Consider the following 14560-nt stretch of genomic DNA (forward strand, 5'->3'; position numbering starts at 1 on the left):
TCTCAACTTTGTTCCTCTTTTTTCCCGCAGAGGTCCGAGTACCAGCAAACCGTATGTCTCTGCCATGTTCATTTAACCTTTCTCGCATGGATCTCCCTGTTTCGCCCGCGGTATATTGTTGGTACGGACCCGTTTCAGTTAAGGTTTTCATTTTTTCATGGTAGGTGTTTGTGTCTAGGATACACTAGCGCAGCCTTTTCTGCTGGCAGAATAGTGATAGTGTCGTGTTGTTTTATATTCTTAAAGGCCTTTTGCATATCCTTCGTGATGTTGGGCTTGGGTGGTTTGGCCTGTTGAAGGATACCGTTTACAGTTCGTCTTACGGTGTCTGCTTGCTTTGAGTCAAGCACTCTTATTGCCGACTAGACTTTGGTGACTATTTCTGTAGCTAGGATGTTGGATGGATTGGTGAAAAATTGTTTACCTATTTCATTAGTACCGTCATGTTCGGCCATTTTTCTCTCCGGCAACACTCCTAACTTGAATTACACTCCTACGTATGCGCCTTTAGGCTCGTCGGAATATTGCATGAAACGTCATTTCAGCATAAATGCCTTCCTGGAATGCATCTCATATGCAGGTTGAATATTCTCATTTTTCGGCTGTGTTTAGAGAAGCTAGTAATATTCATGTGAATCGTAACTGAAAAAAAATTACTGGCAGAATAGCACGGTCGCACTTGTTAATGTTAATTTTTTGGTTTTATTGAATTCTATCCTGCTTTAAAATTCGTGGGGAGGGGCCATGGAAGTTTAGACAGGTGAGGAAAAATAAAATAGAGTAGTAGCAATGGTAAAATTGGTCCGCAGATGCGTGCTTTGATGATCTACCGGAAAATACGAGTATGATGCGTCAAGAATATGATTGTAAATTTTCCAAAGTGCTTTTTTATTACTGACGAATTAAAACACATGGAGAAACGTGCAATTTGTGGAAATCCTATTTAGCATAAATTAATATTTTGCCGGCACGTATAAGAGGACTGGGGCGGGTGCAAGGTGCGCGGAGAGTTATGGGATGGTGGTTTGTAGGTAGAGGTCGTTAGTAGGGCAAGGCATTCTACGGTCAGCCTTCGCTGTGTTTAGTTGTTCGTTTTCGTTTTTGTACAAGTTTAGAGCTTTACTTGCATACTACCTTAAGTAACTGTGTATAACATGTCATTCATAGGATACCCTTAAACCCCAAGGATGGCACCGCTGCCTTAGTTGGGGGTACGCGTTCCCCGTTTTTTCCGCCTGCTGGTTTTTAGGGGTTTTTGTGTCCGGCTTTGATGCATTTAGTTTACTTCAATCGTATAAGACTTTCGTAGGCATATCGATTTGGCGTTAAATAAACGGTGGCTTGGCTGGCCAATGCGCCCAGATATCAACTCTTTGTGTGCCCGGTTGAGTAGTGGAGGCAAAATCCTGAACACACATATGTAAATAGTGTTTGTCACCATTTAAAATATGATACTTCGATTATGATGTCTTATTCATAAAAGGGAGCAGAAAACACAAACACAAATACGATAGCAAGAATAGCAACCTGGTTTTGGATGCTTGGCTGATCTCTTTCCATCCTAACCATAACTAGAAATGGATTTATTATCTTCCTCGTTTACAGCAGACGATGGCTTCGAATCAAAACCAACGCGTTCGTCGTTTCTCCTCACCAAATCAATACAATATCAAACAGAAAAGTGATGAACATGAGAGAAAATATCAATTAGGGGAGTATTAGTTGATTCAATACCAAATTCTCAGAACTGACATCATATGAGTTGTATGGCAAACAGTAAGGAGAATTGCTAATGAGATCTTGAGAGGGACATAAGGAAGGAGGTAAAAAGAGTTGTTAGATATAGAGAGAAACTCAGTTTTGAAAAGGCCTCGTCCACACTAGCGTATTTACCTGACGTTCGATAATGTCTACTTTTTCCTTTGCATTTTGCTTGTCATCCACACTTAAACACCAAAAAACGCAGATGCAAAGTAGATATTCGGAAAAGGTTACACTGGTGGAGTATTTTGAAAATGCACCACGTTTGAAATGTTCCGTTTTCTGTGTGGACAGATGGAGAAGGAAGCTTTTAAAAAAGATGGCAAAGACGTAGGTCAGATATTGTCGGGTGATTCTAAGCGGAAGATTGGTGAAAATGCATCAAAACGTTGGAGTTTTCAAAAGATAATGCAGTATAGAAGGCAGGTGAGAAAAAATCGATAAACACTTGCGTAGGTGAAGATGCTTTGCCTCGTTTAGGTAGAGTCTAAAAACGTTGTGATTAGTGTTGTCGCGACAGATTTTACGAAATGTTTTATCATCAAGCTAACAACTATAATTTAAAGTGTAACCCACTATAAAGTGACCGAACACTAAGTTTAAAAGAGGAGAAGAGACTTGTTTTAACCAAATGCGACTGATGATAACTTGTCGCTATATGCAAATAAAACAAAGTGAACTGTCTTCATAGGGAAGTTTCATCTTTCAATTAGTTAGCGTGTTGAAAGTAATGGAACGAGGTATGCAACGATTTTACTCCATATCGAAGAATGTAGCGGGTGATTTACTAACTGTTCGATGTTTTTGACAGTGGAAAGGCAAAAATGCCCTCTTTTGCCCTCTTTCTTTAGCCATCTATAAAATTAAAGGAGGAAAATATGACTCGCTAAAAATAGATAAGGTGGTTGAAGAATTGTTAAGAAGCGCCTGAATAAATTGCATTTTTGAGACTTAGCAATCAGCGAAAATACTATGAAATTACACTTATTTTGAGGAGAAGCAAGTTTATAACAAAAATCAACTACAAAGAACTGATATAGAAATAGCCGGAAATACCGGGCGCTTTTGCTCGCTAGGGCATTAGCGTTTCGTTATGGAATTGACTTTTTTAAGCGATGTTTTCATCCAAACAGAAAGCAGTTAATGTTAGCATCATTTCACCACTACTGCTTTCAATAAACTTTATTACTTGTTTTCTGACAGTGTTTTTTGCAATTAGTCTGTATATTATGACATTTTATTTTAAGACAACAAAAGGAGACTTGACAATGTGCTGAAGCTGTCAGAGATAAGTTGTCAAAATCCATATTTAGCTATCTTCAATAATTCAGTTTCTTACTGCTCGTGGAAAGGTTCATATATATCACCACGAACATCGTGCGATTTTCATCAATTAGAAAAGAAGTGTACTAGAATGAGTACCCCGTGGTTGCCTCTCTTGTGATCAGTTACCTTCCTTTGATTCATTGACTTCATTGAAGGACTAGAGGCTGTTAACTTAACGGTAAGAGCGGCCGGATTTCAGGCTGATTTGTCAACTGCGATGTGTTTGAGGGAGACGACATCATAAAATCAACGAAGTGTTTTCCAATGCTTTTTAGTTGCATAGGGAATTGTAGTCTTGTAGTCCAAACCCAAACTTTATACTCTCAGCTTTCATTTGTATTGAGCTGGCCACCTGAAGACCACAAAATGGAAACGTGGTTTTGGATTCTTGGCTGGTCTCTTTCCATCCTGTCCATGACTGGAAATGGCTTTATTATTTTCCTTATTTGCAGAAGGAGGCGGCTTCGAAACAAAACCAACGCGTTTGTCGTTTCTCTCGCAATGGCAGACTTCTGTGCTGGCTGGAGTGCTTTTCCACCGCTTTTCGTCTGCGAGGAGATAATTGGATGCGACCCTACGGCTATCATAGCCAACTGGGTGGATCGTTTCAGGTGGCTGTTTATGTATGCGTCTGTGACAAACTTGTGCAGTTTAGTCCTGGATCGCTACATTGCTATTGTGAGGCCTTTAAGTTACTTGACTTTTATGACACGCAGAAGCGTTTTCCGGATGATTTTCATGTCTTGGACCATTCCAGTTGTTGCCGCCTTTGCGCTTTTACTAAACTGGCTTGTTTTTGAAGAGATTGTGTTGTTTAAAGTGCTCATGTCAATTTTAATGGTATTTTTAGAAATCTTGCCGTCTTGTGTGTTAATTTTCTGCTTTGGATCAATGTATTATGTTGTTTATAAGCACGAAAGAGCCGCCCGTATCTTAGCAAACCAACTCCGCTTTAACCAAAGATCTTTGTTCAGAATCAAGGAAAAGGCTGCCGTGAAAATAATGGCAATTGTTGTTGGTATATTCCTTCTCGCCTTCTCATTCGCTATACGATGTAGTTTCATATACATTTTGAAAGACGGAAAACCGTGTGATGATAAAGAATATAAAATTCCCCTTCTTGTATTAAACTCCGTTGTTAACCCCTTCGCTTATGCCGTCTTCAAGAGAGACATAAACATGGAGATAAAACGGTGTATTTGATGCGTCATTTGTAAAAAGAAACACCACAGTGATCCAATTTATGAAAACAACTCTTTCATCCTGCGCAACTACAATATTTAACGCGTCAAACCAGAGCAGCATACTCTAAATAAACTCCTAATCAACCAGAATTTGTCTTGAACTATTAATATTTGTTCCGCGATCGGGTTAACAGTCAATAACTTAAGTATGAAATTATAATTAAGAATTTGCTTATGGTGGGTGCATGATGACAAGAGTAGATCATAACAATAAAAAAGGATCCTGTTAATCTCATCAAGTTTTATCGATTCTCGTTCCTTTTGGTTCATTTTTAACTGTTAAGGTTACTTTTGTCTATTTTTGCCAGTCTGTTTCATTTTATAGGTTTGCAAATCGGTCTGTCAGTCAGCCAGTCAGTTTGTAAATCGGCCAGTCAGTTTTCAGTCATTTCGTAAGTTACCTAGTCCATCAGTCAACTAAGTCTGTCAGTCAGTCAGTTGTCAGTCTCTCAGTCCTTCAGACAGTCAGTCAGTCAGTTTTCAGTACGTCTTTCAGTCAATAAGACAGTCAGTTTTAAGTCAATTGTCGGGGCAATCAGTTGATCAGTATTAGTCCGTGTTAGGTCATTTAATTGGTCAGCGTATTCAGTCACCCAGTAAATCAGTCAATCAGTTGATCAGTAAGTCGGTGTTCAGTCATTTAGCTAGTTGGTCAGCATATTCTGTCAGCTAGTCAGTCAGTCAGTCAGTCGGTCAGTCAATTAGGGTATTCAGTCGGTCATCCGATCATTCAGTCGGTCATTCAGTCGATCAGGGTATTCAGTCGTTCATCCAATCGTTCAGTCGGTCATCCGATCATTCAGTCGGTCATCCGATCATTCAGTCGGTCATCCGATCATTCAGTCGGTCATCCGATCATTCAGTCGATCAGGGTATTCAGTCAGTCATCCGATCATTCAGCCGGCCATTCTATCATTGAGTCGGTCATTCAATTATTTAGTTGGTCATCCGATCATTGAGTCGGTCATCCGGCGATCATCGGGTCGGTCATCCAGCGATCATTGGGTCGGTCATCCGATCATTCAGTCAATCATTCGATCATTCAGTCGGTCATTCGATCATTCAGTCAATCATTCGATCATTCAGTCGATCAGGGTATTCAGTCGGTCATCCGATCATTTAGTCGATCAGGGTATTCAGTCGGTCATCTGATCATTCAGTCGATCATTCGGCGATCATAAAGCCGGTCATTCGATCATTCAGCCAATCATTCAATCACTCAGTCGGTCATCCGATCATTCAGTCGGTCATAAGATCATTCAGTCGGTCAGAGTATTAAACCAGCCACTCAGTCAGTCCTTAGTCTGAGCATTCAGCTTCTCAGTCAATCGGTCATTCAATCAGTCAATTGGTCGGTGAATTCAGCCAATCAGTCAGTCAGCCATTCAATCGGTTAATCAGTCAGATAATTCACCCAGTCAGTCGGTCGGTCGGTCAGTCAGTCAGTCATACAATCAGTCTGTCGGTCAGAGTAGTGAAAGAAGAACGGCTATTTCGCGACGTAGATAAACGAAGTCAGCAAGCACTGCAATAAGCGATGAAAAAGTGAGTTTTCTTGAAAGTGAAAGTTTCCTTAGGCTTTGACTACTTAAATGGACCATTTCCTGCTTTCTTGTCGTTTGGTTCCTAAGGATAATCTTGTTAACGATAACCTACACGACATAACAGTTTATAATCTCTTGAACAGTACCCTACTAATTCAGGCGGGTCTCAGAGCCAAGCGTTCACTGATAATCGAAAAGTTAATTTGGTTTTCAAACGAATAATATGCTAATCCTGTTTAAGTTTCGAGCCGTTAAAGAATGAAGTCACAGATTTTCCTTGAACGAGTCTTGCCTACTTAAGAAATGAAATTTTATGCAGAACATTTTCATCTATTACGCTCGATTATATTGTTAGACATGCACCCACTGTTATATACCACAGGCAGCCCAAGCTCCAGCTGTGAGATGATCATCTTGCGCAATAACAGTTAATGCGGAATTATAAGAGTTTTTATGGGAATATTTACGACCGCTCTAAGGAATAAAACAATTCGTCAAATTCTCAATTAAAATATCTCACCTTACTTCCACAGCGTATCACTTGTTATCTGACTGCTTACTTTCATGAAAAGAACCCATTTTAGCGAGTTGTCCATTTCGAGGTTTTCACGTACATAAGAAAAGCCCAAGGCTGAACACTCCATTTCCGAACGCCCGATCTGAGAAGCGAAAAATTCCAATGCAAAATGGCCGGGCGGCCACAAATCCAACGCAGAATCCAAGCACACATACTGCAGTTTCATTTCAATTCAATAGAAACTCAATCTTCCCTGTGCGACCAACGACCAAATTTCCAGTTTAGAGGTTTCTAACAGGCCACGTACACATCAACCTTGAAACACGACCGTTGAAAACCAGCTTGGTAGCCCTGCCTTCTTTTTAAACTGAGCCTCACCAGGGACCCCACCGTAACTTGGCATGAGGAAATTGTCTTAGCACCACGAGTGCCAAGACCTGGCGAACAGGTGTACTATGTTTTTTCACCCCTCTATAATTGTTTTGCGAGCGTATAATGGTTTTTTATCGACTGCCCATGAAAACGTTTTAAATGACGCATTTTGCGAACCTTGCTAAAATTTTTAAATAACAGATTCTTTTCCTGTGTAGATCATTAAGCCATCGAGGGCTGTTTTTAACATGAAAGTAATAAACTTCCTCCTGATATTTCCAGCTTTGCATTCATTGTTTACCTCACTTGCAGATGACAACGATGATAAATTTTCGAATTTTCGTAATACTATATTTCACAATCACCTCATTAGTGTTTGTCTCTAAAATGAGGCTACCTATATTCTCCAATTTGTCGTTTAACGCCATGGTTATTTTTCCATCTCCAACTGTTCTTTTTCCCTTTAAATCTAAGTTTAACCGCTTAGCGGTTGTTCATTAGTTTTGGAAGAGTAGAGTTAGGTTAAGAAAGATTTAGAGTTAGGTTGTTTTGAAAAATTGAGTAATGCTACTTTGGTGAAAAAGCGAACTTTAATTAGCTGTTTTTCCATTTTTCAAGAAACAAGACTGAGCAACAACATAGTTGTTAAAGGAATGAGCTAGTTGTCTCTTCATGCTGAATGACTCTGGTAAGATTTAACGGGTGGAAAAAGTTTGCCTTAATTTAAATTTGCGCATGTTTTTAAAAGTGCAAGGAGGACTTAAAGTAAAAATTGAAATAAAAAGATTTTCAGAGATTCACTCAGCAGAGTATGTATACGATACAAATGAAGAAAATGTATCGAGTATTCTTCCGGAATAAATTGCGAGTGGGTAGAAGTGAGTTTAGTTTTGATGTCAATTGAGATCAGCTGGTTTACAGTAAGAAATAATTTTATCCTGCAGGCAAACAACCAACTTTTGAATTACTGCGTTAATCCTAAACCTTTAATACTGGACTAGCGCCAAATGTTTCTGAACGTTACTATTGTCTAATCAAACATTAAGGTCTCGAGAAAAAAATGACAACAACAACAACAATAAAGCCAAAAAAAGCAAGAGGAGAAAACAATTACATAGCGTGCGTAACTCCTTCGGTCTCACAATTCCATTATAAAATTTGTTATCACCATTTCATCATTATTTCTTCTCTGCCAGTGATCTCGCCATCGGCCTTCATATTATTACCTTTTTATCAAGCTGTCAGAGATAGGTTGTCAAGACTCTTATTTAGCTCTTTTTAGATAGAAATTTCTCAATGTCAATGAGAAAGGTTGACGTCACTGCGGACATGATTATTTGTGCGGTTTTGGTCAATAAGCACAGATGCACACACGGGTGTTTCCCCTCCGACGTGCCTCTCCTATGATTAGTTTCCTTCCTTTAGTTCATTGAGTTACCAAATCTGGAAAAGAGGATTGTGGGTTGACCTAACACAAAGAGCGGCAAGAATTCAGCCTGATTAATCAATTGTGACGTATTTTTGAGGGACCTCCGAACAAGAGAAAATCACCAGATATTTTCAATGTTTGTTCTTACATTAGTTCAAGTCCTCAGCGAAAGTATATCCTCACAGCTTTCCACTCAACAACCACAAAATGGAAACTTGGTTTTCGATTCTTGGTTGGTCTCTGTCCATTCTGACCATAACTGGAAATGGATTTATCATCTGCCTCGTTAGCAGAAGACGGCGGCTTCGCAAAACCAACGCATTTATAGTTTCTCTTGCAGCGGCGGACTTCTGTGTTGGGCTCAGTACTTTTGCCCCGCTTTTCGTCTGCGAAGAGATAATTGGATGTAACCCAAAGGCCTTCTTAGCGAGGGGGATGGATTATCTAAGATGGCTCTTTGGGTACGCTTCGGTTACAAACTTGTGCGGTTTAGTCCTGGAGCGCTACGTTGCTGTTGTGAAGCCGTTAAGTTACTTGACTTTTATGACGCGCAAACGGGTTCTCCAAATGTTTGTTATCTCTTGGACCATTCCAGTTATTTTGGTCTTGGCTTTTTTACTAAACGGGCTTGTTTTTAAAGAGATTCTGCTGTTTAAAGTGCTGACACTGATTACCATTGTTTTTCTAGAATTCTTACCGTGTTCCGGTCTAATTTTTTGCTTTGCATCAATGTATTATATTGTTTACAAGCACGAAAGGGCCGCCTGCATCTTGGCAAAACAACTCCGCTATAACCAAAGATTTTTGCTCAGAATCAAGGAAAAGGCTGCTGTGAAAATAATGGCAATTGTGATTGCTTTGTTTTTGTACTTACTCGTTCGCTTTGCGATGTAGCTTTATTTACATTTTGAATGACGACGAAAAACCGTGTGATGGTCAGGAATATAAAATACCCCTTCTTGTATTAAACTCCGTCGTCAACCCCTTCGCTTATGCCGTCTTCAAGAGAGACATAAACATGGAGATGACACGATATATTTGCTGTGTCGTGTGTAAAAAAAGAAACCGCACAGAGCCAATTGATGAAAACAACTCTTTCATCCTACGCAGCTGTAATGCTTAACATGTCAATCCAAAAATTCAAAACTTGGACAAACATCTTCTCGACTGTCTTCAGCTATGCACCACGAGTTAAAAGTCCATAAGTAAGATTAGGATTTTGCTGACGGTGTGTGCATGATGAGGAGAGTAGATCATACCTTTCATATCAATGTCTGAAAGAATTCTTTTCATCTCATCAATCCTTACCAATTCGTATTTCTTTTTGTATATTTTCAATTGTTACGGTTAGTTTTTTTCTACCTCTGCTAATTGGTCTGTTTCATTTTATAATTTTGCAAACCATTCTGTCAGTCAGTCAGTTTGTCTCTCAATCTGTCAATTAGTTAGTCAGTGAGACATTCAGTCCGTCAATCAGTCAGTCAGTCTGTCAGTCAGTTAGTAAGTCAGTTGATCAGTTAGTCGGTCAGTCACTTAGTCAGTCAATCAATCAGTTTTCATTTAGTCCGTCAGTCACCCTCTCCGTCAGTCCTTCACTTAGTCGGTCGGTCAGTCAGTCAGTCAGTCAGTCAGTTATTTAATCAGTCAGTCACTCAATTAGTCAGTCACTCAGTCAATCAGTCAGTTTTCAGTCAGTCCGTCAGTCCGTGAGTTAGTCTGTATGTCAGTCACTTAGTCTGTCATTCAGTCAGTCAGTTCATCTGTCCTTCCGTCAGTCCGTCCGTCCGTCCGTCCATCCGTCCGTCCGTCCCCCGTTCCTCCGTCCGTCCGTCCGTCCCTCCATCCGTCCATCCGTCCACTAGTCAGTAAGTCAGTCACTCAGATCTAATTCATACCGTCAGTCAATCATTCAGTCGGTCAGGGTAGTCAGTAATTTAGTTATTAAGCCAGTTTTCAATATACAACTGAATAAAGGGAGTGAAGATTTTAAAGAAACTGTGGTGCTTCGTCAATATCGGGTATAAAAAGATATATGATATCGTTTTATCAAGTTTCTTGACAAATATTGTGTCCGAAATTATTTCTTCGCCATTGTGGCTTTGTTGAAGGCAAATCTAACTTCGATTGTGTTTTTCTAAGATTAAAAGAGTAAACAGTTATTTCGTGGTCAGTAAGCACTGTAATACGCCCATGAAAAAGTGAGTTTTCATCGAAGGGGAAGTTTCCTTTAACTTTGATTACTTAAAAAGAAAACGGGGAGATACTTAGTCAAACAGATATCCTACCTGATGCGTAAACAGTTAATTCAGAGTGTGCAGAATGTGTTTATTTGACTCAATTAATGTTTAAGCCGATTTAGGCGGCGTATACAAAAGAAAGCGGCTGAAACACAGTACGAATGCCATATGGTTTTTGTCGTTCGCAAACGTGAGTACGATTATTTTACTTTTAAGTAAAGACAGATCATCGTAAGTTAAAACTTACGATGATCTGTCTTTTTCCTTGGACTCAAAGAAGGTAAAGTAATCGAAATAAATGGTTGGCTTAAAAAATTTTGTCCTGTGCTGTGAACTGCATTTCTGATCAAGTTGAACAACAGATATGGGGTTGAAGACACCTTCCTGATTCGTTCGTTGGATCATTTGTCGCTTACTTGTCGTTTTTTCTTAGGAATATGTTGATAACATTACCCTACTATGCAAATTCAGAAAGGTCTCACGAAGCCAGGTGTTCACTGATAGCCCAAAAATTGCCTTGGAAAACTGCCGATGGACTTTTGAGAGAGTTTAAACATATCTATTTTTCTAAATTGGTGAAGCTTTTGCATTTGAATTAAGTTCGGATTATAAGTACATCGCTTTTACGTTATCGTACCGTTTTCACTTTTCAAAGGATGAACATATCTGGCAAGATTTTCCGTGCATGAATCATGCATATTCAAGGTTTTTTTCCGAACATTTTCATCTCATTGTGATTGATTATGTTGTTAGACATGAACTCATCGTTGCACAAATCAATTACGTCAGCCAAACTTCAATAAAAGCACTTTTAAAAGTATAATTTTTCGGATGACAAGGTAAATAAGATGCTTCTGGTTATACTGAAATTATATCTACCATTATTGACTTGCAAATTAAGGTAGTCCAATCGATCGTTTTGTCAGTTTAGCTCAGGTAAGAGAAAATAAAGTAACAATTATATTCCCCTGATTGTTTGCGAGAACTCGTCTACGGGACCACGCAGTTACTAAAACAAAAACAAAACAGGTCCGCTTCACGTTAGGGAGGTTCCAAGGTTTGCATTTGGTTCCTAGACATATAAATGAAAGTCAACATGATTGTAATTATTCACAGGAATATTCTTTTTCTAGTGCGGTTTTGATATGTAACTTTTAAACTAAATATATATGTAACTTTTAAACTATAAATTTTTCTGCGAATCCTCTTCTAATTAAGGGTATGAGGATTGATGTAACGCAAATATTCCCATCCTGCTGCTAAAAGACTTATAAACATTCAAGAACAAGAGAATATGATTGATATGATTGATTGACTTAAGGTGAGTATTCGAATGAAGAGGCAAACATTTAGACACTTGTTTCTATATTGAGCGGTTACAATTTTTAAACACTCGTTTAAAACTTGAACATTGGAAACTACAACGACAGATGATATGAAGATCGTTATCCGCGTTATCATGCGACGTGTGAATAAGAATAACTTCCCAGCGTGGTGCGAAATTTAAAATGGACTTAAAAAAACAATCATGGGTCACAGGGATAGGTTAGCACAGTTGATATTCTCTTGCTTAAAAGTAAAATTACCAACGATTAGCTCTGGCAGTAGAAATTTTACAGACGTTAGACGAATTCAAGTGTTTTTTTGAAATGGGAGAAAGCTAAGAACTCTTCTTAGACACCATAATATTGAAGAACTTTTGTTAATAAGTTGTGAGTAGATATTTGCTTTCAAACAAAATTAAGGTTTTTAGCCGGCTGCTGTTATATGCTAGCACATAAGGTGGACTCGTTGTATGTCATTAGGACGCCAAATTTAGCGAAAACATGAGTTTAATTTTACATAACAGTTCTCTTCCAAATAGATCTTGAGGAACACTTTCTCCACCTGTATTTGATCATGATAGCAGGAGTAAAAGATGTTGGTGTCCATTATACGCAACCAAAGTCCTCCTCACACTAAAGATCTTTTGTCCTTGAAACCAGGGACTAGTTACGCTCTTCGCTCGTCTGCTCAATTTCTTCTGTTCGTTCCAAAAGCCAACTGCTCTTCACTTGGGGATCGGGCCTTTGCTCATGCTGCACCTGTTTTATGGAACTCGCTGCCATTAACTATAAGAACAAGTAGTAGCCTCGCCATTTTTAAAAAGCAACTTAAAGCATTTCTATTTAGGAAAGCTTTTAGTTTGTTTCAATAGTTCTAATGTTTATTGCCTTTGAATATTTTAATTTTAATTATTATAGAACTTTAACTTATGTAAAACGCTTCTGAATATTGTTTATAGTTTTAGCGCTATATAATTTCCTTATCATTATCATTATCATTATACGAAGAATAACTTATGATTGTTTATCCATGACAAGTCTCTGGAAGGTTATAGGAGTAAAACTACTTATATCCCAAAATATAACCTTGTTTTTGGATTCACAATGATATTTCAAGACAGAGCCGTTATGATGAAATCATTTCAGATTAAGTCATCAAAATTGTTCATTCCAACTTATGTTGAAGCCGAGACCATGTAGTATTGATAATTAATGCCATACACTTTTTCCGAAAAGTTGCGTTTCAACGAAATTATATTTTCAGAACAGGAACAGTGTCTCCACTGTTATTAAGGAGCCTAACATATGGCGTCATGATGGCTCTCCGATATACACTTATATAGGGGAAAATTCATAAATATGAAATCAACAGCTGCCTCAGGGACTACGATCTTTCTTCAGTTGTTTCTCGTACGATTCTTGACAATATATCTGTGTAATCATTTTAAAAATTAACTCTAAGGCAGATAACAAAATGGAAACTTGGTTTTGGATTCTTGGCTGGTCTCTCTCTATCGTGACCATAGGTGGAAATGGATCTATTATCTTCATTGTTTGTAGCAGACGGCGGCTCCGAACCAAAACCAACGCGTTTATCGTTTCTCTTGCGGTGGCGGATTTCTTTGTTGGAGTGAGCACTTTCCCTTCATTGTTCTTCTGCCCGGAAGAAGGTGATTGCAACAGGTTATCTCACGATTTGAGGAACTTATTCCCATTCGCCTCAGTGGTAAACCTATGTACTTTAGTCCTGGAGCGTTATGTTGCTGTCGTAATGCCTTTCAAATATTTGACTTTTATGAAACGTCGCCGCGTTTTCCTGGTGATTTTCATCTCTTGGGCGATTCCAGTTATAACTACTTTGGCTTTTTTCAGAATGAATTGGCTTTGTCCAAGCCACCGTCTACTTTTTGAAATATTTACTTCGCTGAATATATTTTTTTTGGCTTTTCTGCCATGCTGTGGTCTGGTCTTTTGCTTCGCTTCAATGCTAATTGTTGTTAACAAGCACGAACGAGCAGCTCGTGTCTTAGCAAAGCAGCTCCATTTTAATCATCGATTTCTGTTCAAAATCCAGGAGAAATCTGCAGTTAAAATGATGGCAATTGTTATAGGAGTTTTCCTTCTGGCGAACACATTTGCTTTACGATGTGGTTATATATTATTATTCAAAACAGGAAAAACATGTGATGATGAAGAATATAAAATACCCCTCCTTGTTTTAAACTCTGCTATTAACCCCATTGCGTACGCCTTCTACAAGCGGGATATAAAGAAGGAAATGAAAAAATGTATTTTCCGCGTCATCTAGGCAAAGTGATTCAACTTTTTCAGCTAATTCAAGAAATTCGCAGAATTGGTTTTTAAGCTTTCATTAATGGTTTGTCAATAGGCGTTGATAATTATGGAACGAAACAAAATTATATTCCAAGATCACCTTTTGGTTTTTGTCTCTTGAATGAGACTGCCTTTATTCTCCAATTTATTGCTTGACATCCTAGGGATCTTTTACCTCATTCGAGTTTGATTACCTGTTCGTGTGAATCTGAAGGTACCCTTTAAAATTCTTAACCGCACAAGCGTATGCTGTGAAGAGTTTGAAGTATGAAAGAGCGCGATATAGATGGTTATAATCGCCATACTCGTCTTGCCAATCAGAATATGAAATTCATTCGTAGCAACGACACCTGCAGTCGGTGTTAAGACAATCTTGGCGCCCATGCTGCGCATTAGCGTGAGATGGAAAAGCAAGACGAAAATAGTGGTCGGAGTTAATGTTCTAGCCTTTCCCTCACTTAAAGGAATTGA

At 38.7% G+C, this 14560-nt stretch overlaps 2 protein-coding genes and 1 pseudogene across 2 annotated transcripts; all 3 read left to right on the plus strand.

Annotated features, from left to right (window-relative positions):
* Positions 1–3131: 3131 nt before the first annotated feature.
* LOC149049982 (octopamine receptor beta-1R-like) lies at positions 3132–4544 on the plus strand. Its single transcript, XM_089195136.1, has one exon. It carries the CDS (start codon positions 3352–3354, stop codon positions 4288–4290), a length of 939 nt encoding a protein of 312 aa, XP_089051262.1. The 5' UTR covers positions 3132–3351; the 3' UTR covers positions 4291–4544.
* A 3856-nt stretch (positions 4545–8400) lies between these two features.
* LOC149049983 (histamine H2 receptor-like) lies at positions 8401–9316 on the plus strand (annotated as a pseudogene).
* A 3304-nt stretch (positions 9317–12620) lies between these two features.
* LOC149049984 (octopamine receptor beta-2R-like) lies at positions 12621–14205 on the plus strand. Its single transcript, XM_089195973.1, has one exon. The coding sequence runs from the start codon at positions 13230–13232 to the stop codon at positions 14061–14063; it is 834 nt and encodes a 277-aa protein (XP_089052099.1). The 5' UTR covers positions 12621–13229; the 3' UTR covers positions 14064–14205.
* The last annotated feature ends 355 nt before the right edge of the window (positions 14206–14560 follow it).

This window comes from Pocillopora damicornis, chromosome 2 (genome assembly GCF_964200805.1).
Source record: "Pocillopora damicornis chromosome 2, jaPocDami1.2, whole genome shotgun sequence".
NCBI lineage: Eukaryota > Metazoa > Cnidaria > Anthozoa > Scleractinia > Pocilloporidae > Pocillopora > Pocillopora damicornis.

What these genes read in the sequence shown, in the direction of transcription:
- LOC149049982 (XM_089195136.1), top strand. Translation starts at nt 3,352, where the DNA reads ATGCTTTTTAGTTGCATAGGGAATTGTAGTCTTGTAGTCCAAACCCAA.
- LOC149049984 (XM_089195973.1), top strand. Translation starts at nt 13,230, where the DNA reads ATGGAAACTTGGTTTTGGATTCTTGGCTGGTCTCTCTCTATCGTGACC.